The sequence below is a fragment of the Falco punctatus genome (genome assembly GCF_963210335.1).
Source record: "Falco punctatus genome assembly, chromosome: 5".
Lineage (NCBI taxonomy): Eukaryota > Metazoa > Chordata > Aves > Falconiformes > Falconidae > Falco > Falco punctatus.
In genome coordinates, this window is record NC_137584.1 from 62,827,777 (window position 1) to 62,851,463 (window position 23,687).

General features: G+C 39.9%; 2 protein-coding genes across 3 annotated transcripts in view; one reads left to right on the top strand and one right to left on the bottom strand.

Annotated features, from left to right (window-relative positions):
* COL10A1 (collagen type X alpha 1 chain) overlaps positions 1–10,641 on the top strand; it is a 28,536-nt gene extending 17,895 nt beyond the window's left edge. For both annotated transcript variants that reach the window (XM_080389713.1, XM_080389712.1), the window contains one exon: positions 4,046–10,641. In XM_080389713.1, coding sequence (XP_080245839.1) covers positions 4,046–5,940 — 1,895 coding nt within the window. In that variant the 3' untranslated portion in view covers positions 5,941–10,641. The remainder of the gene's footprint in view (positions 1–4,045) is intronic.
* LOC308064753 (dermatan-sulfate epimerase) overlaps positions 1–23,447 on the bottom strand; it is a 197,325-nt gene extending 173,878 nt beyond the window's left edge. Inside the window, exons 1-6 of the mRNA XM_080389711.1 lie at positions 23,226–23,447; positions 21,033–21,124; positions 19,350–19,421; positions 17,724–17,830; positions 16,269–16,348; positions 12,526–12,607 (exon numbers count right to left, since the gene is read on the bottom strand). Of these exons, the coding sequence (XP_080245837.1) occupies positions 12,526–12,607; positions 16,269–16,348; positions 17,724–17,830; positions 19,350–19,421; positions 21,033–21,124; positions 23,226–23,318 (526 nt within the window). The 5' untranslated portion in view covers positions 23,319–23,447. The remainder of the gene's footprint in view (positions 1–12,525; positions 12,608–16,268; positions 16,349–17,723; positions 17,831–19,349; positions 19,422–21,032; positions 21,125–23,225) is intronic.
* Between the last annotated feature and the right edge of the window lie 240 nt (positions 23,448–23,687).

Genomic DNA, 23,687 nt, shown 5'->3' on the forward strand with positions numbered 1-23,687 from the left:
ACAGCAGCACACATCAACCCCAAAGACACAGCCCTGGTCTCATCCCAACCAGCTCCATTCTACAAGCTCCAAGAACACTCTGCAATAAGAACCAAGTGAAAGCAGCATGGCTGGGAAACTTACCCTCCAAATGTTCTTCTGGGCTGTACCAAAATACCATCATCACAGTTTTCATCCATTGCCTTCAGCACAAGAACTTTCTAGAACCCTACCAGCGCTCTCAGATTGAATTTAGGTACCTGAACATAAATAGCTACTCTGAAGACTTACTAACTGGAATTCCAAATAAGTTAAAGCTGCATTTCTTCCCTCTCCCCTCATTAACTTTTCATAGTGTTTTTCCATTAGTTTATTCAGTATCATTTATATATTTTTTAAGTGAAGTACAGTATTTACTTGGTTATCCTCCACCATACTTCCCTTACTTCTCTTCTCATAGTGGCTTTTGTTCCCCTCTATAGAAAACATTGGGAAAGGGGGAAACCAGCAGCAAATTAAGGGAGGAGCAGGGTAGACAGGAAATGGGGTGAAAGGGGGATATTAATTGTCCTGAACTAATTTTTCCACTTTATATACCAACACAACCTAATGTGTGTGAAACTTCATACTTAGAGCGAAAATGATTATATCAACATATGAGTATAAAATGTTCTCTATTTAGGAAAGGTAGTAAAGACTATATACTAGACCTTAAAAGCAGGAACAGCCTATAGTTTTACAGACATGGGAGTCCAGTCACCCAAAATTGCGTGACAAATCTTCATTTGGTGAACAAGCATCAAAATGGATGACTGGAAAACCACTCTTGAAAACAACCATCCTACAGAGGGTTTTTAGGAGAATTAAAAAAAAACCAGGTAGACTGTTAGAAAACATAATTTCTGATCTGTTATGATCATGGAAGAATGAAAGAGGATATTACAGAACCAAAGTAATCTAACTGTTGTCTAACTAGTGAGTTCTTCTATATGCAAGTAACTCAAGTAGCATATGGCAAGTTTTTCATCACAGCTTACTTTTCCTATTTCATCACCAAACATTGGCTTCTGGAGATTCAGTTACTAATAAATTTTCTTTTTGCTTTGTACAACTTTGAAATTTTAGTTCCAGGATGCTTTTTGACAGTGTAGGCCCAACCTGACTCAGGATAACATGTAATATTTATTTTGGTAATCAAAACCTATTAAAGCTTCATTTAATTTGGTGACATTGTTTTAAAAATCTTGCTTGACAGCTCCCCCATCAGAATATACTTTCCTTTTCTGTATGTATTTAGTGCTTTTTAACATTACCAGGACATCATTTTTAAGCCAGCAGCTCTTTGGCTTGGAATGTTTGAAAAGTCCTAGTTGAGAATAATCATGACTGTTCAGCAATGCTAAAATAAGCCATTATTACAGGTTATGTTAAAGTCTTCATAATTAATTCAATACATAAATAGGTTTTGACTGCATTCAGAGAATGTAAACCAATTTTGCATCAAGATATGTGCCAAGACATACAAAAAAGTAGCCAACCACTACTTCAATTTTCCTGGTAAAAATCCTACTTTATTAATACATTCAGCTATCCCTTCCTCGGAAAGCTTACTGTTGTCTCTAGACAGCACAATTACCAGACATCTTAATCTAAAAGCAGCACAGCTTTGAAACATTATAGCTCCTCACAGAAAATTTCTATAACATGAACACTGACAAAGCTTTAGCATCTTATGCCAAAAAGGCAGCACCCACCACTTTGTGAACGTAGCACTGATATGAAATTGCATCTAATACATGGTAAAAAGCAACAAAGAGAAGCACTCTGAAGCTTAAGCCACATGCAATTTGCCAAAAAAATAAAATATATTAGATCAAGTGCAATAACTGCATGTTACTTAAACACAGCTGAATAAAATCAATGTTGAATAAAATTCCTTGAGTTATCATTATGAAAGAGCAGACCTAACTGGGGTCACTGTTGTTTTCTGCCAAAGTACCCACATAAATGCTTGGTTTTGAATTTGATGCAGCTGATGTAGAAAACTATTAGTATTTTTCCCCTAATGCTTCACAACTGAAACAGCATTAACTCAGGAATCTGCTTAGGTATTTGTATTGAGGCTTTGATCTGACCTGCCTGCATTCCCTGATGTGAACAGTTAGTTTTTGAAGTTCTATTCATATATAGAACCTATGGAATAAATTGAGTCCTCCAGCCAAGTAAGTTGTTTTCTCTGATGGCAGTTCTCTTACCTGTGGTAAAGAGAAAATGTAACATGTAAAGAACATTTAAACACTGCTTCTGCTGCAGGGTACATGTTAATTCTGATAGGCTTTTAAGCCTTTCCCAATTTTTTTTCACAATGTAGTTCTTAAAATTTGCCATATCTTATATCACCTATATAACAAGAAAACCAACTTGGAATTGCACCTTATTGAATCTGGGAGTTCAGTAGTAAGAAATACAACAATATGAGTTAGATAGGGAAGACTGCACCAGGCTTATGACTGGTACTCACAGAATCCACAATTGCCTTTGCAGCTGAGAAGGATGTGTGCTTGCATTTTCAGTTTTTCCATAAATCACAGATACTGCTTTCTTTCTATGTGTAGGATTTTAACAACTATCTTCCTTTTCATTGCCTTAAGGAGGATGAGATAGTAAGGTGTGCAAAATAAGGTGATATGCATTTGCACTGATTTTATGCATCAGCAAAAAAGAAAATGCACTCTCTATACTTGGTAGATAAGAACAATTTCCCTGGCAATATAGGAAGGCAGCAACTTTGCAGATGCAATATCAAACCAAAATCAAATATATTTATATACACATTTCTATTATTTTTTTAAAATAGAATATGTACAAGAACAATTTTCTTCCTCCATCTCATGTTTGCTTCATCAAGACTAGCCACAGACTGGAAAAAGCAATTACCCAAGAGACAGGAGAACAGTCATTGCATAAACTGTCATATATATATACAAACACTGCTCTTTTTGTCAGACTGAAATGCAATTTTTAGCTGATCCAGTTGTTGATCAATTATCAATCTTTTCTAAACAAGTATTGAACAGAATATGCTGCCATTATAAAAAACTGAATCCAGGCTGTTCCTATATCCCTCAGTTTTTATTTTTGTAATTACTTCTTAAATTAACATTCATCATAGATATGGTGTTTTGTTCTATAAAGTTGTCAGTTGCTTCAAACTACTGAATTAGTCTCACAATATTGATATTAATCTTGTCTGTAATGTCCCACAAACCAGCATCCTAATTCCAACACGAAGCTGCAAGCTCCCCCATAGTGCACAGAAAACTAAGTAGTGAGCTTATTTGTTTATTCCTCTATTTGTGACATTTGGTTAAGTGGCTCCACCTGCTGTTTTGGTAACTAAGAAAATGAAGCATTATTAAAAAGAGCAACACCATGCCAGAATTCTGACTGCAGGAAGATGAATTATCAGTTGTGACTTTGCCACTGTGTGACATTTTTAATGACAAACACAAATCTTTAAGACAGTATTTGAAAATATAACACTCACATGTTTACAAAAAAAAAAACCAGAGCCATAGCCCACTTTTGAAAGTTGGGGGGAGAAAGGAATAAAATCTCATTACTTAAATGTTGCATGAACTGGTTTCAGAAAAGCAGCTACACCTGCACAGGAAGCTTTTTCTGGTTTTGTTCATCATCAAGATGCAAGTCTAATGACTTGTTAAATCAGTTACCTGAGGGTTTGTTTTTTTTTCCTTAATAGTTTGCATCTACTTGCACAGCATTTTTTAAGCTCTCTGATGACCCTAAATGTATTGAAGCCAAAAAGAAATAATTCTAGAGACCTCGTAACTCAGGACACAACTCCAACAAATTTGCACTTGTAAGAGCTCTGAAACACTTTTGCTCTGAACATCAGGCTCTCATCGACCAAACACAGTATATTAATAAGAAGCTTGACTTCCATAGGTTCAAGTGAGGTTAACCCTTTGCACATTTCACCACCACAATACAAGTCTGCAAATGTTATAACTGCCCTGGTTTACCCATTTCCTCTCTCTTACAGGTGTGCAGATAAGGGGTGAACAAGGACCCCCTGGTCCCCCAGGCCCTATTGGGCCAAGAGGACAACCAGGTCCTGCAGGAAAACCAGGGTTTGGAAGTCCTGGTCCCCAAGGCCCCCCTGGTCCCCCAGGTCCACCTGGATTCTCTGCAGTTGGAAAGCCAGGCGTGCCTGGTCTACCAGGAAAGCCAGGAGACAGAGGACTACATGGTGAGAAAGGAGAAGCTGGACCTGTTGGGCTTCCAGGAGCAAGAGGGCCACAAGGACCCCCTGGCACTCCCGGCCCTGCAGGACTGTCTGTTCCTGGCAAGCCAGGACCACAAGGCCCTCCAGGAGCTCAAGGGCCGAGGGGCCTCCCCGGTGAGAAGGGAGAGCCAGGTATCCCTGGTATAAACGGACAAAAGGGAGAAAGTGGATTCGGTGTTCCAGGCCGCCCAGGTAGCAGGGGCCTTCCAGGCCCACAGGGACCCCGGGGCCTCCCTGGCCCTGCTGGGGTAGGCAAGCCCGGTGAAAACGGTCTTCCAGGTCAGCCAGGTATGAAAGGTGACAGAGGCTTACCAGGTGCATCTGGAGCAGCTGGTATCCCAGGTCCCCAGGGTCCCCCAGGAGAACCTGGAGAAGCTGGCATTGGCAAGCCTGGGCCAATGGGACCACCAGGAGCAGCAGGCATCCCTGGAGCCAAGGGACACCCTGGACCTGCAGGCTTGCCTGGATCCCCAGGTCTTCCAGGCTTTGGAAAGCCAGGATTGCCAGGGATGAAGGGACACAGAGGGCCTGAAGGTCCTCCTGGCCTTCCAGGACCTAAAGGAGATCAAGGCCCGGCTGGTGTGCCAGGTGAGCCAGGGCCTGCTGGGCCACCAGGGAACATGGGCCCTCAAGGACTCAAAGGCTTGCCCGGTGAGAATGGCCTACCAGGGCCAAAAGGTGACACGGGCCCTGCAGGCCCCCCAGGATTCCCAGGGGCCAAGGGTGAACGAGGTCTACCAGGATTAGAGGGAAAACCAGGATACCCAGGTGAACAGGGTGTTGCTGGTCCTAAGGGGCACCCAGGTTTCCCAGGTCCAAAAGGTGACATTGGCCATGCTGGCCTACCTGGCTTGCCCGGTCCAATGGGTCCACAAGGAGTTAAGGGAGTGCCAGGGATCAATGGTGAGCCAGGCCCTAGAGGGCCTTCAGGAATACCTGGGATCAGAGGTCCCATTGGTGCCCCCGGCCTGCCAGGAGCCCCTGGTGCGAAAGGTGAGCCAGGAGCACCAGGGCTGCCAGGCCCAGCAGGTATTGCTGTGAAAGGCTTAAGAGGACCCATGGGACCCCCCGGACCCCCCGGGCCTAAAGGCAACAATGGAGAGCCTGGCCTGCCAGGCCCCCCAGGTCCTCCTGGTCCCCCCGGCCAAGCTGTAATCCCACAGATGCCTGAAAGCTACGTTAAAGCAGGAGAGTCTCGGGAGCTATCAGGAATGTCTTTCATGAAAGGAGGAGTAAACCAAGCTCTTACAGGGATGCCAGTGTCCGCTTTCAGTGTCATCCTCTCCAAAGCCTACCCTGGGGCAACAGTCCCCATCAAATTTGATAAAATCCTGTACAATAGGCAGCAACACTATGACCCCAGAACAGGAATCTTCACCTGCAGGATCCCTGGACTGTATTATTTCTCCTACCACGTACATGCAAAAGGAACAAATGTTTGGGTTGCACTCTACAAAAATGGTTCCCCACTCATGTACACTTATGATGAATACAAGAAAGGATACCTTGATCAGGCTTCTGGCAGTGCTGTCATTGATCTCATGGAGAATGATCAAGTATGGCTCCAATTGCCCAATTCAGAATCTAATGGTCTCTACTCCTCTGACTATGTTCACTCTTCTTTCTCAGGTTTCCTATTTGCTCATATCTAACAACATCCCACTTACACTGTCCTGACACTCTTTCCTTCAGACCATTTTGACTGGGCGCTGATCTGATTTGTCATTAGCAGGCCATGCAGCTTCAATTTTGCAACAGAAATGGAGAAGGAAGTGAGAAGGTGAAAGACAGTCATTCAAACCCAGTAGAATATTGTATATTTTTAGAGAATTGTCACAATAAATTTGTTTCCAAATGATGGAGCAATTGTCTGACTGAATGCAACATTAAAATTTTATGAATTAATATAATGCACCAGACTCTCCCTCTTTTTTTCTTTCCTTTTTCTTTCCCTGCACCAACCGTACCCCCATCCCCCAAAGGAAAATCACAATTTGTAACTATCGCTTCTCATAAAGTACTCATTCAGGACTCTAGATTATATTTCACTAAACTTGAATTAATTGAAGGTATTATTAAAAGTAAAGACTCAGATACACAACATTCATCACAAAATTTGGATATTATACTTCAGGTACATTCTGCTATCTGTCTGCTTCATCTTTAAGCTATCAAACAGGAGTCAAGAAAACAACTCTAATATAATACATGCCACATCACAGTTTTAATTTAGTTCCACTTTTCTTATTAAGAACTACCTTAGAGAAAGGTAGACTGATAAATTATTACCTGTTACTGAAGATCTAAGACTTTTGCAATATGAAAAACCAACCAGATTTGAAGCCTAGAAATCCACTTAACTTTGTTTAATGCATGTTTTCTAAGCTGCAGCAGTGAACTAGTTCAATACTTTTAAGCTCCTAATGTTCTGTAAAACTACAATATACAGAATACTGTAAAAGAATTATCAGCAAATCCAGACATTAAGAACATATCTTCACAAGTACGCAGACATGCACAAAATCAGTACAGCTTTACCACCCCAAAATTGGAGACAATCTTTGAACTGATTTTCCCTGAACAGTTATTTCCTTTAAAACACAATAGTCTGAGGAAGGTATTTTACTTACACGGTAAATCTATCAGATGATGGAAGTAATTAGTCAGTACACATAATCATATTTACCATACCAACATACACTCATGCCTCACAAACATTAGATATAACATTAATTTGCTCTAAACACCATGAAAAGTTAATGGTATGAAGTAAACCAGCTTAGTAAAATTAGTGCTTATAAATTATGAAACCACAGTAGTCTGATCAAACATTTCTTCCAATGACAACTACCACACACATGCTTTAGAAGTCTCATATACATCAAAACCTTATGAACCCTTCAACTATTATTTTTAGCTTCATTTTTTTTAAACAGAAGCTTTTAACCACTTACACTAAAAGTACATAGGCTTAAGTTTAAAAATTTCTCATATTACCATTTCTTCATGAAGGCAGAACCTGAGACTTGTTATGTTGTATACATTTGAAATCACCAAAGTCCTTGATAATATGTTGGGATTAATAAAAAAAGCGAGGACACTTTCAGGTCGATCCATTATTAGCAAAACCATATAATGTTTTGAAAACTTTAAAGAACTACCAAGAAAGTAAGCTTGTTTTTTCTCCCCCTATTAAGTGCTGCTGGATAAAGAAGCCTGTGGTTTAGGCCATACTTTGGTAAATTAATAAATGCTTAAATAAAGAGTGTAACATGAGATCTGCTTATTTTAGCAGCCAGGTAGACCTAGGCAAGCAAATTGGTTGTTATTATAAACACTGCACACAAATCTTTGTATAGAAATACTAAAGTGGACAGTATCACCATTTATAAGTAGCAATTCTGCTATACTTTTCTTTCAAGCCAATATAAAGCTCAAGAAACTTGGGTCTGAATTGTCTAAACCCGCTCTTCTACCTTCCTGTTTTAGGCCAAATACTAAGTACAGATCTCCTAAGAATGATCTCTTTTTTGGAATAAAAGATGTTTTCCTGTGCAGTCACTTGCATTAGTTAACAGCACTTTCCAATATTTAAACACAGCATGTGCTGCTGCCCATACATTCAACCATACATCTGGCACTTTTGTTTCAGAAACAAATACAGGGACTGGGTACTGCAGCTGGAAAATACTGCTCAGTAGCTGTAAAGTTTCTGGTCAACTGCTTTACATATGAAACATATGCTAAAGCACATGTAAAAATGGAGATGCTTAGTGCTCAGCAGTACACTACTGTCTCGTGATTCCAACTAACTAGTCTCTGCAGCAGAAACTGGGCTCAGACAGTATTCTTAAAAGCATAGTTCACTAACCCTTATTGTCCATCCACTTTAAATCACATTTTGTCCTTTAATGTCTTTGTTTATTGAATTAGCACATAGGACTTCAAATAAGCCTACAGCTTTGTACCTCATATGCCAGCCTCTTTGAAGAGTTTTCGTAATTTTTTAGACATTAAGTCACTAAGAAAGCAACACTGAAAAGCTAGAGAATACAGATAAGAATTGTGGCACAACCATGATTTTAGCTTTGGATTCTCAATTTAGAGGGGACTTTGAAAAGGTCTGTAAGATTTTTAAGTTTGTTTTTAAATATTTTCTCCACATGAAGATCAGCAACCTACCTAAAGATAAAGCTCTTCCAGAAACCACATCTCTTCTGTGTCATAGGCATTACAGGAAAGAAAAGCCAGTATGAGATTAAAATGAAAACATAAGAGCCTGTAATAGTATAAACTAACTCACTTCCAAAAAACTACTGAATTTTTTGAAGCCTTAAGTGGTCAAACACACAAAGCACACAAATAATTCCTTCTGTATTAAGCTGGAAAGCGCAGAATAGAAGTGTAACAAATTTACTTGTTTCTATCTTTGTTGCACAATTAAGACAAATAAAGACCACTGATCACTGGACTGCATCAACATTAGAAATTTCTAATGTTTTGCAGAATGTTTGGAGGATTCTTTCTGGCCAGAAAACCATCTTTGGGTTCTTTTGATGTATTTGAAGTTCCATATAAAAGATATAACACATGTATCACAGACATCTAGATTCAGTATCTTCTGCCAAGACAACAGGGTAATACCATAAACTTGTAACAAAAAACCTCTGTGTGTGTGTGTGTGTGTGTGTGTGTGTGTATGTGCACGCACATGTTTTTTGGAAGAGGATGGAGTAGTTCAGAAAGATCCAAAATTTTCCTTCCCAAATTCCTGTATATCAGCATGCCACTTCAGAATACTGATCAAGCACACACAAAAAAAAACCCCAAAACAACCAAATGCAAGTTATTAAAAAACATGTTTTAAGTTTAGCATTTTCTCTGATAATTTTCATTTTCATAAAAGATCATCAGTGACAGATTTCTCAGATGCATCCTTGAAACGTGAGAGCAGATCCCACCAAGCGTTTTTATGGGCAACTTATTAAGTCTGCCACCATATTAGCCATGATCTTCTTACTTATAAAATGAAATCCAATCTTATGAACTGATTGAAAATATTACAAATATATCATTTGTATTATACAACCACAGATACAACGGTTTTCGAAATGTCAGGGAAATCATAAGGAAAGAAAATCATGTGAGAGTGTGAACAGCCTTTAACAGAAGAAATTTTACAAAATCCTGCTTTGAGAAGTTACATTAGGCAACTTCCTCCAACAAACACTATTGATTTTTATGTCAAAAAATCACCAAATCTGAGATTTTTCACATGGGAATAAATACACAATACTTCAAGACCTCATTACTCCTCTGAAGATCAAACTGTTTCCATAATGTGTTGTGGAACTCTGTCCACTTGATACAGTGTAAAATACATTGCCACATTTAATTTAAAATTACTCTTTGAAGTCTCTAAAACATAGACTAAATGATACACATACAAAGTAACATTAATCACCTTAAAGCTGCAAAATATTCCAGTAATACAAGACTCACAGAAGAAAAGAAAAAATAAGAAAGACTTACAAAAAGGATTCTCAAGTAATTTAGTGCTCAACTTGGGTATCAATTGCAGAGGACATTCTTGCAGGTATTATTAAATTAGAAATTACCATTTTGCAAGTACGAGTATCTGTGTTCATTACTATCTGACGTCATGTTTTTCTGATAGTACTGTTTAATAGATTCTCTCAGTTTTTGGAATTATTCTTCACAAAGGAAGGTCTAAATAGCACAAGCCTATTTTGGAACCCTCTAACTTTCCCTTTGCAAACCTCAGTTCTTCACTTCTTTACAAGTAGATGAGTAGGTTAATACCCTTCATTAAGCTGAGTCAGGACAGTCATGCCTATCTGAAAAAGCCATCCAAAAAAAATATCATAGGGCAATTATCTAAGGCAATTACCACAGCTAAGACAATGAAAAGCAAAATTCACCAGACATCTGATCAAAGAAATCATGAGAAAGAGAAGGGACAGAGAAATAAGGGCATATCGACAACAAACCAAAGCAAATTGCAAATACTTTAATAGCGTTGAAAAAATAAACGGTCAGTCGTTCTGCTCCATCACCGACAATGGCACTACTAAGACAGCATTTGACTTGGGAACTTTGTGTCTCCTCAACTGACGGCTTAGTAAGTTTGCTTTGGACATTTTACCTTGACTAACTGCTAATAAGCTCTGCTTTTCTCTAAAGGGTTAAACCCTCTACAAGGCATGAGGGCAGAGAGTTAAGTCAAGAAGCTGTGGTCTTCAGGCCAGGCTCTGGGCTAAGAAAGACCGTGGGGCTTCCTGGCATGTAGATGTTGGGCTGGAGCCAGGTTTAAGATTCTTCAGGAAGTTATGTTAAGTTTGCAACTGAGAAAGAAAAAAAGGTAAAAAAAAAAAAATAATCTCTGCCACAAACTTGTGACAGAAGATTAGTACCATTATTCTCATTTCACAGAGTGACCTGAAGCAAAAAGACACGCTCCATCGGAATATCACAGGTAGGTGATAAAGGAAGAAATTATCTCTGGTTCTTCCGACTCCCTGTTCAGTGCTTTATCTACCGGACCATGTTATTAAAAGGAAAATAAGACCACTACGCAGCCTGTCAAAGCGAAAATGCTGTGCTTTGTCATGCATCATGTATTAAAATATTTAAGTAGGGTATAAAATCTACACCATTTCACTTCTGATTTTACAGAGCTTTATCCAAAATAACTCATGCCTATCAGTTACTATGTTTTCTTACATTTTCAACACTGTTGTGCATGTGCCTCATGACTCTTATAACAGAGAATGAGGTGTATTAAATTAGGTACCAATTCTGATAGGAGTTAGAAAGGATTAAGTCTTATCACACATCTGTACGCAGATTCCATGCTTACGTATACAAAGAGATACTTGATAGGTAGGTATATGCATAAACATACACATGTACACACAAGCAGACACTTACATATAAATAAAACTGAGCAATTATTTAAGTGAGTTCAAAGATCAGACTAAATTTTGTTTGATCTAATTCATTTCCAAAAAACACTTTTAAAAATTATTCTTCTTGCCAAATGCTGCAGGATCCATACCTTTTAAAACAATAGGCTTTCATGATTTGAAAAAAGAACTAACAAAAATGCCAAAAAAGTAGTTACAGTTGATTTGGATTGGTTTAATATCAGCAGAAAAGAAAGGATATGTTTATTCCATGTATGAATGAGTTCCTAGAAGAACCCTTAACTACCAATCATACTCTAAGCTCCAATGGAAACACTGTAACAACAACCAAAGCATTTTAGTAATGTTTTGCTGTCTTTTACAATATGCATCCTGAAGTCAATTTCTGTTTCTGTTTGGAGCTTCTCTGAGACAATTTTGTCCATTACATTTCAAAGGAATACAGCAAGTATTACAGCTCTGGTTGAACAGATAAGTTTTAAGAGTGTCCAAACTACACTTGTGCCTAATGAATGTTGCATTAACAGAGGCAATTCTACCAGAAAACGCTGTCAGCAAAATGCTACAGGATTCTGAACTGAGCTGCATAACATTTTTTTTACAAAAAAACATGGTTAAAAATAATTTCAATTAACTGTGTGCACACACAAGATTGTTAGCTTTTACTATCAACTATTTCATATGCCTAACAGAAATTCTGAAGTTTACTCTTTGAAAGAAGGGAAATAATTTCTAGCTGAAGGGTAGCCAAGATCTCCAAATCTAATTTATATTACACTATTATAAGGCTCGCTTTGGGTGAGGAAAGGCTATTATTTCTGCAATTTTTAGTAAGCTTATAACAAAATAACGATCTCCTCACTACTGTGTCAATACTATATGAGGAATTCTAACCAAAACTAGAATGCTAAAGGAAAATACCAAATATTTATGATTACAAGAACATAAGGAATTATTACAATCAAAGGAATAGAATCAAGATACAGTTCAAGTTTATCCACATTACCATACCAATCACTGTGAGAAATCATTTTTCCTCTAAATTCAGTGAAGTAGCACATCACAAATGTTACTAAAGACAGCAAAACAGTTTCAACTAAATGAAATAGAAACAGTAGTCATAAAGATGTTCTACTCCAGGATAAACATGTCTGCTATACAACTATTTGTAAGTTTGAAAAGTAAAAGCTGTGTCAAGTAGCCTACAGTGTATTCGCAAATGTTATTTGCTCTGGCAAGCGCATGTAATATTTTCAGCTATTATAGTAAGTTTTCAGTGAACCCACTTACCTTTAAAAGCTGTTATTTTATAATTATGCTGGATGGCAGCCACCATGTCCTTCCAGAAGTCATACTTTTTCTGACCATCTTGCTGTAAGTGTCAAAAGGAACCTAGTCAATATATTAAGTATCAGCTATTTTGAGCTTTCATATTGAAGCAGTGACAGCAATGCCATTAATAAACATAAGTATTTGGAGTAAAACAGTCTTAGACAGTAGGATTCAGGACTCAGTAGTACCCAGCTTAACTTTGGGTAACCACAGACAAATTATCTCCCTACTTAAGAAGGTTATGGCTGAGGTGGGGGGAGGAAGGCAAAAGGAGAAAGGATTAATATTTGTGAGGAACTCTAAAACATTGCAGCAAAAGGGGGCATTAGACAGAATAGCAACTTACTGAATGAGCCATCCCCAGTGACATTTGGGAAAAAGAAGTGCCTAAAGCTGCAGATACAGTACTTAATTAGCAGGTTGACATTATCTACAGCCTGGCATCCATATCACCTTCCACCCTCAGAACCAGCAAACTCCTTTGCTATAATTTAGAGGTAATGCCCTTCTGCCAACAACTCCACCCCAAACGCTGTATCAAACATCCATCCAGAAGCCAGGCTGAGCAGCACTGCATTGCATTGTGCGCTGCAGACTGCCAAACCCCAGATCTGGCAGAAGGACAGGGGAAGGCGATCTGTGCTTGTGAAGAGTTTCTCGCCATTCCTAGAAAGCTGCCCAGGCACAGATGAGCTCCAGCTGACCTCAACAGTCCTTTCAGCATCTCACTAAGGGAGAGGAAAAGCTTCCCAACGAGCTGAGTGCCACAGCACTCTCAAACTCCATGAATTCTAGGAGTGCTGTATTAAACAGATGCAATTACACAGCCACCCAGTATTACAGAGCAGAGGATCAGCTATGGATTCCTTAAGAGATGCTCAGATTTACAAGCTAACCTGGCAGCAGTAAAGCAGGTGGTACAGTCTCTTTGAGTTTGTATACCATGGGAAGTATCTTTGTGAGTGTTTTTACAGGCTTTCAACACCTACCTTACGATAAATTTTAAGGTAACTGTTAACAGATTTCATGGCATTGGCACCTTCTGTGTCCCTACCACTGCATTGATACCTGAACAATAACCATTTTGTAAGCATAAAGCATCTTCTAGAGAGGGAAATATTCAGAAACTGAAAAAAACCACAAACCCTTAACATTGCCAACAAAACCCATGTAGTTTATATATACTGAAGTAAACTGCTATTTTGGGCCTAATCTGCCACGGAGGCTTCCAGAGGAACGATCCACTCAATTTCAAAACCAGTAAGTCACACAAACAAGGTTTTTTGTGCATGACTGACAAGCACTATGACAGTCTGCTTACCATCCACCAGCTCTACAGGTTAAGAGCAGGAAAGATACAATGCTGTGGCTTTCAAATATTTTTTTTAATCTGTCCCTATAGCAAACAGCCCCAGAAATACATAAAAGAACTAAAAACTAAAAGAAAAGGTTTCATATATGTCAAACTTCAGTTAGCTGGTAACCAAGGTCATTATTCAAAGCCATGTTCAGGTGGTGCTAGGGTGTACCTGTCTGTCTAGTGGCAATGGCACTAGCACTAATCTAGAGACAGACAAATTCAAATGTCCACCCCCCTCATACTCCATGTGGTTGACTCGCTCCTTAGTTTGGAGTTGGTTTTTTTTGTTTCTTTAAAAAAAAAAAAACAAACAGTGCAATGAGCTAACAGCTTCTCAGAGCCCTGTTTTGAGGACAGATGGATACAAGTTTAAAAGTGGGTACACTTCCTTCAAAACATTTGACTTCAGAGAAGACTAAAATAATTGTCAAACAAATTGCTTGCAAATCTACAGCTGTTGCATATGAGATGTACAAGAAAACAGACCAATTGCCAGAAAGCAGGAAGAAATTTCTGTGCATGCCCGTGCAGTCCACCATTATTTTGGTGTAACTGTCAAATGTGCTTTCATTAACGACCAGATAAAGCAGGACTTTGTGTAGCTTTTCAGTGTGAAGATCCAAAACACCAAGAAGCTCCTCTGCTTTGTCTGAAAATACATAAGAGTTCTGGTTCTGGATACAGCAAAAGCAGATTCATTTTTAACAGTGTAGAGCAGGCCAGCATCCAACTCATATTTAAACTCATTTTGAATCCAAACCTAGCAGTTCTCCCATCTGTTTCCAGTAGAAAGCTTTCCTGATTCTAGAACAGTGTCTGGAAAATGTAAGAGAGTAGTCTTTACTAAACAAGTTCCCAGAACGTGAAACAGAAGCCTCTATTTCCTTTTAGAAATGTGGAAGAAAATGTGATGGTTTCTAACCCTTAGGATGCAGGATTTTGCAGGCATGAGTGCTGGAGAGAACTACCAGCTCCTGCCTTTCATCTTGCTCATCTAGCTGATGCTAACTTTCCCTGGAATTACCGTAGCCCACCAACATTCAGTAAAATATTCAGGAACTGCTAGCTCTAGATAGAGGGTTCATGACCCACTTCTGGTAGCTCTCTGGAGAAACAGCACAGGTTGAAATCTCTCTGGCTGAAGACAGCACTGATCCAGGGTCAACGCTCCAGCTCATGAACTAGTAACTGAATTTGAAAGCTTACTACACACATGCTATGACATGCTTCCTCTCTCAATAAATAGATGATTCTGTGCCAAGTCTAAATTAAATACAAAAGAAAGTAATACAACACAGGTGTTACATCTCAGATACAGTTCTAAGCTGTGAACAGCTTAGAGGAAGGAGATTAATCAGGCACAAAGTTAAGAGTCTTATAGTGCGCCCATCCTCAGTGCTTCCTGATAAGCTAGCTTTAGATAACTCTTCATGCAGCACTTGGACTTAGGCAGCAATCCCCTAAGCATGCTATTTTGGAGTGGAAGCTAAAGCATCAAGTCAGCTGATACGCAAAGCAATCCCTGATACCCATCCCACAGCTCTGGATTTCACTCTGCAGACAAAGTTTAGTATTGACAATTTTCAGTGCTGCAGTGCTCTGGTATCTTTAGCTAGAAGACTACATCAGTACTCTGACATCAATATACTTGTGTATGAGAAGAAACCCCTCCTACTCCCAGCTGCACACAAATTAAAGATTCAAGCCTTTTTTAACACAATCAAATCAATTAGCATCAAACTTCAAAGGTAGGATTTAGGACATTCTGTCTAAAAAGCACTGAAAAATGTTCAAGCAATTGCATTTTATGCCTTGAGAATATAACTTACTGTTTAGCAGAGAAAAAAAAAAATCGTATTATTCTAGAGGTGTATTCACATCTGTGTACACAGATCAATATATTTAAGACAAAAACAAGTTTAAAAAAGCATGGAATGAAGCTTTCAATTCATTAACACTTTGCAAACTAGGAAACCATGTCATTCAGAAGACTTGCATTAGATTTAATTGAAGTATCATCAAGTATAATTAAAGGAGATGTTAAGAACTATATTCTACATATTGCAGGGTGAACTTGAGAAAACAGTGCGTTTCTATTCGTATCCTAGTTATTTGTGCCCTCTGGTGGAAGTACATGTATTTTGAACATGCCATGTAGCTCACAATACCTTTGGAGCCAACACACCAAGTCCAATATGAAAAATTCCAAACAAAAAAAAAAAGCTAAAAACCTTGATGTTGTTCAATACTCTATTTGTACGCATTTAATAATATATTCAAGATCTGTGGTGGGTAAGAGAATGATAATGCAATACTTAGTTTCAAACAATACAGTTCTTACCTGATCTAAGCTGTCCACAACCCTTGCACACAAGAAAGCTCCTGGCAGGTCAAAATAGTTATCATATAAATAGTATTTAGCTGGAAAAAAAAAAACAAAAAAAAAAACCTAAATTTTTTAATCCATACTGTATGCTTTAATCACAAATAAAAACCACATTTAAATAAGAATATAAGCTCCTATTTGGATTTTACTGGTAACAAGCATTATCTGCTGCCCAATCTTTGTTAGCCTTTATCCCCACTTTTGCTTCTCATAATTGGTAACTGAAAGTTGTTCATCTATATCAAGGCAGTGAGATTTTAAAATTACATTTTAAGGTTCTAAAACTTAAGGTGGAAGAGATGGGAGAGAACTATGAATTTTAAGAGTCAGGACAGTATCATTCAACTCTTCTAAAATATCTATTTCCCTAACAGTGGAAAGACAAATAAAGGGTTTGAGAAGTTGTTTCAGAAACATTTGGACACGTCTCACACATAGCCTTGCCCTTTGCACACAAACACCGCAGACAGTGCCTTAGCGCAACTGGAAGCATGCCCACACTATTACATGACCCCCCAAAACAGAACTAAATCAGGAGGTGCAAATGTCCCCCCAGACCAAGGTCATGTTCAACAACTCTCTCCTAGGAGCAAAATGACTTAACTAGTGATTTTTTTTTTTTTTTTTGTATTCATGACCTTGTCTATGCTGTCTCTTAGATATATTAAAGAGCAATTGAGCAAAACGGGGATTAACATTCAGAAGAGAGACCAAGTGCACTTTTCAATGAAAAAGAAAGGCACATGTGCTCTATGAAGCAAAAAAAACCTCTCTTGTACCTTGTTGCAAAAGATCACCTGCAGTTTATAATAAGCATCACAAACAAGTTTGTGTCAGAAAAATCACAAGGAAAATACCTCCATTACATAGCACAATGCAACTTAACTGAGCACTGTATGTGTATTACTCACAATTGCCAAGATCAAAGTAAAACAGAGAGGAAGTACAGACCCACAACGCAAACCTAGCCACAGTGCCTTCAAAGTGACTCCCATTTTAAAATCAAGAAATTTCAGTTGCAGGAGGAGTAGTTTTGTTTCCAGACCCACGCTGTTCTCTGCACCTGCACCTAGGGCTCCAGTAACAGCACGGATGATGATGAGTCAACAGTTAAGAAAAATTAAGATTTGACACGTCCTAAATGAGATAGACTGTGATTATCAGCCTACTTCATCAAGGAACAATGTGCCCATTTCTATAACCAAAACACACCTATGTCAGCTCATTTGTCTCATCATTGGTGACCTAAATTTAAGTTGAACTCTAGTATTAGAAGTTGAAAATAACAAAACCCTCACCTATTCCAATAATTCTCAGTTCAAGTATTTTTACATATTTGTGGTAAGAAGTATGAGGCGCTGAAGGGGCCAGAGCAATTTCAAAGAAGAGGATGTGCTAAGGTATAGCTACCTGAGCGGGAAACCATGCCACTGACTGTATTAAAGTGCTTCCACTCCTTCCTTCCGTATGTCTCCAGGATCTCTTCAGGTGTCATGCTCCTTGTACCATGGCTTGCCCTATTCGATGCATTTGGTTATTCGTTAAAAAAACAAAACAAAACAAAAAAAGGTTAAAAACAGCCAAACTACTCCTTGTGTAAAGTAATGCATTGCAACTGAATACTGAAGTACATGCAAGTTGATCAAAAGTAACTCTCTTTATAACTTAGAAGTTTCCCAGAACCTAAGCTTTTGTCATATACATTGCAGTCCTCAATAAAAGCCTTACTACACAGAGGTTTGGTTGGCTGGGGGCACAGCTACTGTGCCTCACCTGCTAACACAATCACTCTGTATTGCTCGAATGTTCTCAATTGTGTGAGGACACTCGCTATACTTGAACTATCAATATACGCTGCACAATAAAACACAGTACAGAAAGCCTATACATCATTCTGAAGCCTGGTAACATTCACAGAATGCAGGGCAGAACTATGGAAAAGTGCTAGTTTGAGCTCTGCAAGCAGCTGTGTAATACAGAAGTGTGCAGAAGCCTTTTTAGGGATAAAAATCAACTAGCTTGACCATCAAATTAGGCCTCAAAAGAATGCACAGAATCTAGTTTTGAAGCAAATACAGGCAATGCTAGGAGAACCAATCCTATATCACTCTTCCTTGTAACGTGGTATACCCTCTAGTCTTGAATTTTGCATTTAGCACTCTGAAATCCATGGTACTAAATGAATTTTGGGTTACACAGCAGAGGCACACAGGAATTTCTTCCCTCCTTTCAATAAGATCCGACCTTCCCTAGCATCTTCAAGCTCCTTCTCCCACATACTATCAGAAAAAAACACCAACCAAAGCAGTAGAGTCTATCTTGCATACTAAATTACACAGACTTTCATCCTGGAAAAAAATAAGGGGGAAACAGGACAGGGACTGATATACTTAAATATATCTACTTTTCAGATTTGTGATTCAAAATAGCAGTCTTCTATGTTTTTTAAAAAAAAAAAAAAAAGGAAGGAAAGAGGAACTAAGGATATACTGAAATGATGACTGAAGGCAAAACATAGCTTTTAAGAGGAAATAAACCCAGAATTTTGATTGTCAGTTCCTGTGTTTAATTTACCTCAGGCTATTTAAATTATATGTTCTAAGCCTGCAAAATTCTGAATGTGTATGGTACAAAGATAGTAGTGCTAATGACTAATGCTAATGATGGGAGCGCTGACTCAGTCAGGTTGCTCACAATCCAAAGAAAAACATTATCCTGGATCTTAGGAGAACTGGACTAAAAGTACACTGGTAGCCACTGAAAAAGTGAATTTACTTTCAAGATCAGTATGCCCTCAGAGTCTTAGATATTTATTAAAACAGAGATACTCTTTACTAGCAGCTAACTAGACTGCCTACACAACATTAAGAGAAACTGAGCACCACATTACCAAAGAGTATTTAAACTTTTACATCTAATAAATAAATATATGTTGAAATTAGTATTTAAATATTTAATAAAACTAAGAAATGGCTTTCAGAAAAAGGGTAAGATTTTGGTATTTGTTTAAACACATAAACTTACTGTCAATATTACCTCAAAACCGTTCCATCTTCTGCAAGCTTCACGAAGTTTCCTTCTTCAATGTCCAACACCAAGCCTTTGCAACTAAGAATGATTTTAAGGAAGAAACGAACAATTAACGCTTTCAGAGGAATGCCTTGTTATATCAGCAAAATGCAGCTACAGAAGCTACACAATGATGCTACACAAAGCAAACAAAGTCACAACCCTTCAAATATTTCCATTTTTTAACAATACTCTATATATGGAAATACTTTATTACTACCATGAGGACTGCATTTCACTTACATAGCAAATTCCTACTAAATAAATACAGTTCCATTGTTCAGTGACTGTTCATACAGATAAGGTTGGAGGATTAAGGTCCAAACACATACAACTAAGAAATGTGATATTTAAGCCACTTCTATTAAAGAAATAAGTTTTTATTATTACTAGACTGGTAACACCAGTTATTAAGTGACAGAGGGCTAGAACATCATTCTAAATGAGGCAACTGCATATCCAAGGAACACATAAAGCAGAAGCACTGCCATAGTGAAGAGTTGACAGCATACGACAGATAACAGGAGTTCCTAACTCTCCTGGTAAATCTATACCTTCCAGATAATTTAATCTACATTCACTTGGGTTATTTGAAAAATTCATTCAGAGTTCAGTGGCTAAAATAATAATGTATAAACAATACTGAAAAAGTAATGGCATCTTCATCCTCCTTTATGAGGTACCCAAAGAAAAGAAGATATGCCATGAAGGCAGCAAGTGGACCCCACCCCTTCACAAAGGACACCTGGGTGAGAAACTGACACGCAGCTACCAACACTGCAGACTCGCAGGTCCACATTCATGGACCTCCCAGCTCCAATAAGGGACCGAGGCTGAGATACCTAGATCTTAACAAAGGATTTTACATATCAGAGACCTCAAAATATGAGAAATACAGATACATCGCTTGTTTTATGGAAGTTGAAAACAATCTTGTTGAAAACTGTTCAGTCAAATGCAGAATTGTAAAAAAAACCTGATCAAAACTGTTATACAATAATACACCCATTATTCAATTCCCCCTGTGTTTCTCTTAAAAAACGTAGTGATTACCTGGCCATCAAGTCCCTACCTTCGTGGCCTAGATTATAACCTGTTAAAGTTGGAAGATCACAGATTCATGCTTAAGCTCCTGCCCAGAGACCACTGAGCTCAGAGCAGAAACTTGCATTTCAGTCTTCTGCCTCACAGCTTTATGCATGACATGCCACCCAAGGACTACCTCCTGGCACATCACCTTTCCTCAGTTCCTCAGAAGGTTGTTGAGGTTATTTTGCCTTACACAAACGAAACCACATCTGTCAAAATAAAAATTACTGAATTCTGATGGTTACTGGATTTTCCAGTTGAATTGAAGGTAGAAGACAAAGGAGATACATAAAATAAGAGAGTAAATCAGACTAAAAGGCTTGTGTCGAAACAGCTGAAAGCACAAATCAAGCTTGAATGCTCAGTTCTCTCTTCAAAATACCATGTTAGAAGTATCCCGTGACAAATACTTGTTCGAACAAGTATTTAAAACTGTAATTTTGTTGGGTTTGACAATCATAACAACTACCTAATAAGAGAAGCTATTTTCCAAGCTTTGTAAAAAATTATGGCATAAAGGAAGTTATGAAGAAAGTTTCTTGTTTTTTTCAACGTACTCACCAGAAGTCCAAGCTGTCTGGAGCTAGAGTCAGCAAGTCTTTGTCATAACCCTTCTCCATTACCAGATACTGGGCAAAACTATCATATATTAGCTACAAATGAAAAAAATATATGCATTAATTATATTGATTAAATGGGACCAAAGTTACTGCTTCTTTGGAAAGAGGCAAGACACCAGTGTTGGTGCCTCCTTAGCAAAATCAAACCAGGGAGCTAGAGGCCCTGTCCCACTGCCTCTGCTACTGGGAAATAGTGCCCGAGATTGTTTCTGTCACAGATGGAAAACAGCTCAAGACACTCACACAGCAGTTCTGGTGCTATATGTCCAGCCTAACCAAGTTTACAGCATTCTACCTTATTGCCCCTGTGCTTCAAGACTGTTGGGAAACAAAGATGGCAAGTACTTAAGACTAGTCAGTACTTCCCTTTCCCAACCTATTTTTTTTTTTTTTTTAAATTTTAAATGTCATGGTTACCAGACTGAACAAGCAAATTCCAAACCAATAAACAACTAACCTTAGGGGATATTTTAAAAGTATTCAAAGGAACATATTTTTGAAGGAGGCAGGCAACTACTAAGTGAATTGCTACTACTTCTAAGTTCAGAAAGAACTCTGCTAAAGCTTGGTCATCAGTCAGCAATTTATTAGTGTAATGTGCTGGTAAAGTTGTACAAGTTCTATGCAGATACTGCCAGGTCCTTAAAAGACCATCCAGAAATAGTAATTGCTCCCTTTTTCTCATGGTTCTTTCATTAATGCTGTTCCCTGGCCTTTTTTTTTTAATTACAAAAGCTGATCTTGGAATGAATATGAATAATGTCTGAGAAAGACTAATATGAAGGCCAGCGCTGAAAGAGTAAGCACTAACTGCACTTTCAGCTGTGCCTGTCAGCCTTTGAAAGTATTTTTTATTTCCAATAGATAAGGAGGCAGGAAATGGGCATGTGTCAGTCTGTGTGCTGTGAGAAGATGCAGAGTGAACAGTTTAGTAAATATTTTTGTTTTTTTTTTTCTATTCTTTTCTTCGGTTGTTGTTTTGTTTTGAAAATCTAGTTATACATTATCTGACGTTTGCCTCTGACAGGCAAAATTCCTTATTAGGAAGAATGTACCTGTATAAGGTGTAATGTGTGTGGCACAACAGAAGGAACATGGAAGGTAAGCCTAGAGTTGTAGCTTCCAGCCTGAACTTAAGAGCACGTACATTTTATAACTTGCTACTATTGAACCCTCTTTTGCTAGGAAGATGCCTCTCTACATAAAGTCACACACAGCTAAAGGAAGCAATGCGATTTTTCAACACAGTACACACGGAACCATGCCTGTTTATAAATGGGATACCTCATAAACATCTGTTTCTATATGAAATGCTGAAGTATCTGGCAATTGGCGCAGGAATCCTGTACAGTGTAAACCATATTGTAGGTGAATGGAGGCAAATAAAAGGGGAGAAGGGGACAACACGAGCTCCCTGCCACAGGACAGCTCTGTGGCAAAGTCCTGACATCAACGACGAAGGATGAGTCAATGTCCTTTAATAATGTCCTTTTTTTTTTTTTTCGAAAAAAACCCCAACAGTGCTCAGGGCGGGAAGGCACAGCACATGACAGTAGTTCCTCTCCGTAAGGCACAACAGGGATGCTGCCTCTAAGCCAGAGATGCTGGCTGCCTTTAAGCTCGGCGATTTATTTTAAGCACCAGAAACTTTGCAAAGGTCACCTGCGGCGAGCGCCGCGGGCTCCTGTCACCCTGTCTGCAGCACCTCCAGATTCGGGGGGGTCTCTACCTTTCCCTCAGCGCCGCTACCGTTCGGAAGCTGCCAGGCGGCACCACGCTCAAGGAGGAAGACATGGCTGTCCCCCCCGCGGGCACAGGCCTGCGAGGAAGCGGCCGGCGAACACGCACTTGTGCTGCCCTTGGCTTTTCGGGTTCCTGCACGGGTACCCGCGCCAGCAGGCTCAGGATCGCTGCCCTCCCGGCCGCCCGCGCCCCCCAGGACCCGCCGCCCCGCTTCCCGGCACTTTCCCTTTCGCTTGGGCAGGCAGAGGCGAGCGGGGCGGAGCGGAGCGGGGCGGAGCGGGGGGGCCCCGGCCCGCGGCTCCCGTGCCGCGCCGAGCCGAGCCGAGCCGAGCCGTGCCGTACCGTACCGTGCCGTGCCGTGCCGCGCCGCGCCGCGCCGCCCCGCACTCACCCGCGCGCTCTGCGGGAGGTGGTACCGGCAGAGCGTGTGATCCAGGTCGAAGCCCATCACGTCGCAGTCCGCCAGGCAGAAGTACCGCTGCATCCCCGAGCCGCCGCGGCCGCCGCGCGGAGGCGGGCGGAGGAGGAGGAGGAGGAGGAGGAGGAGGAGGAGGAGGGGGAGGGGGAGGAAGGCGCGAGGGCGGTGCTTCCTGCGGCGCGGGGCGGGCCGGTCGCAGCCGCCCCGCCCCCGCCCCGCCCCGCCCGGCGGGGCCGCCCTCACCTGCGCGGGGTCCGGGTCTGGGTCCGGTGCGAGCGCACCCTCCCCCGCCGAACCGGGGCTTCCAGGGCAGCTGGGCGGCCGAGCCCCCGGCAGGGAAGGCGGGGTTGGGAGGGGCGGGCGCCAGGTAGCCGCCCGGAGGCGTGCTTCCGCGCTCGGGTTTAAAATGTCCGTTTCCCGCCGAGGCTCTGTGCG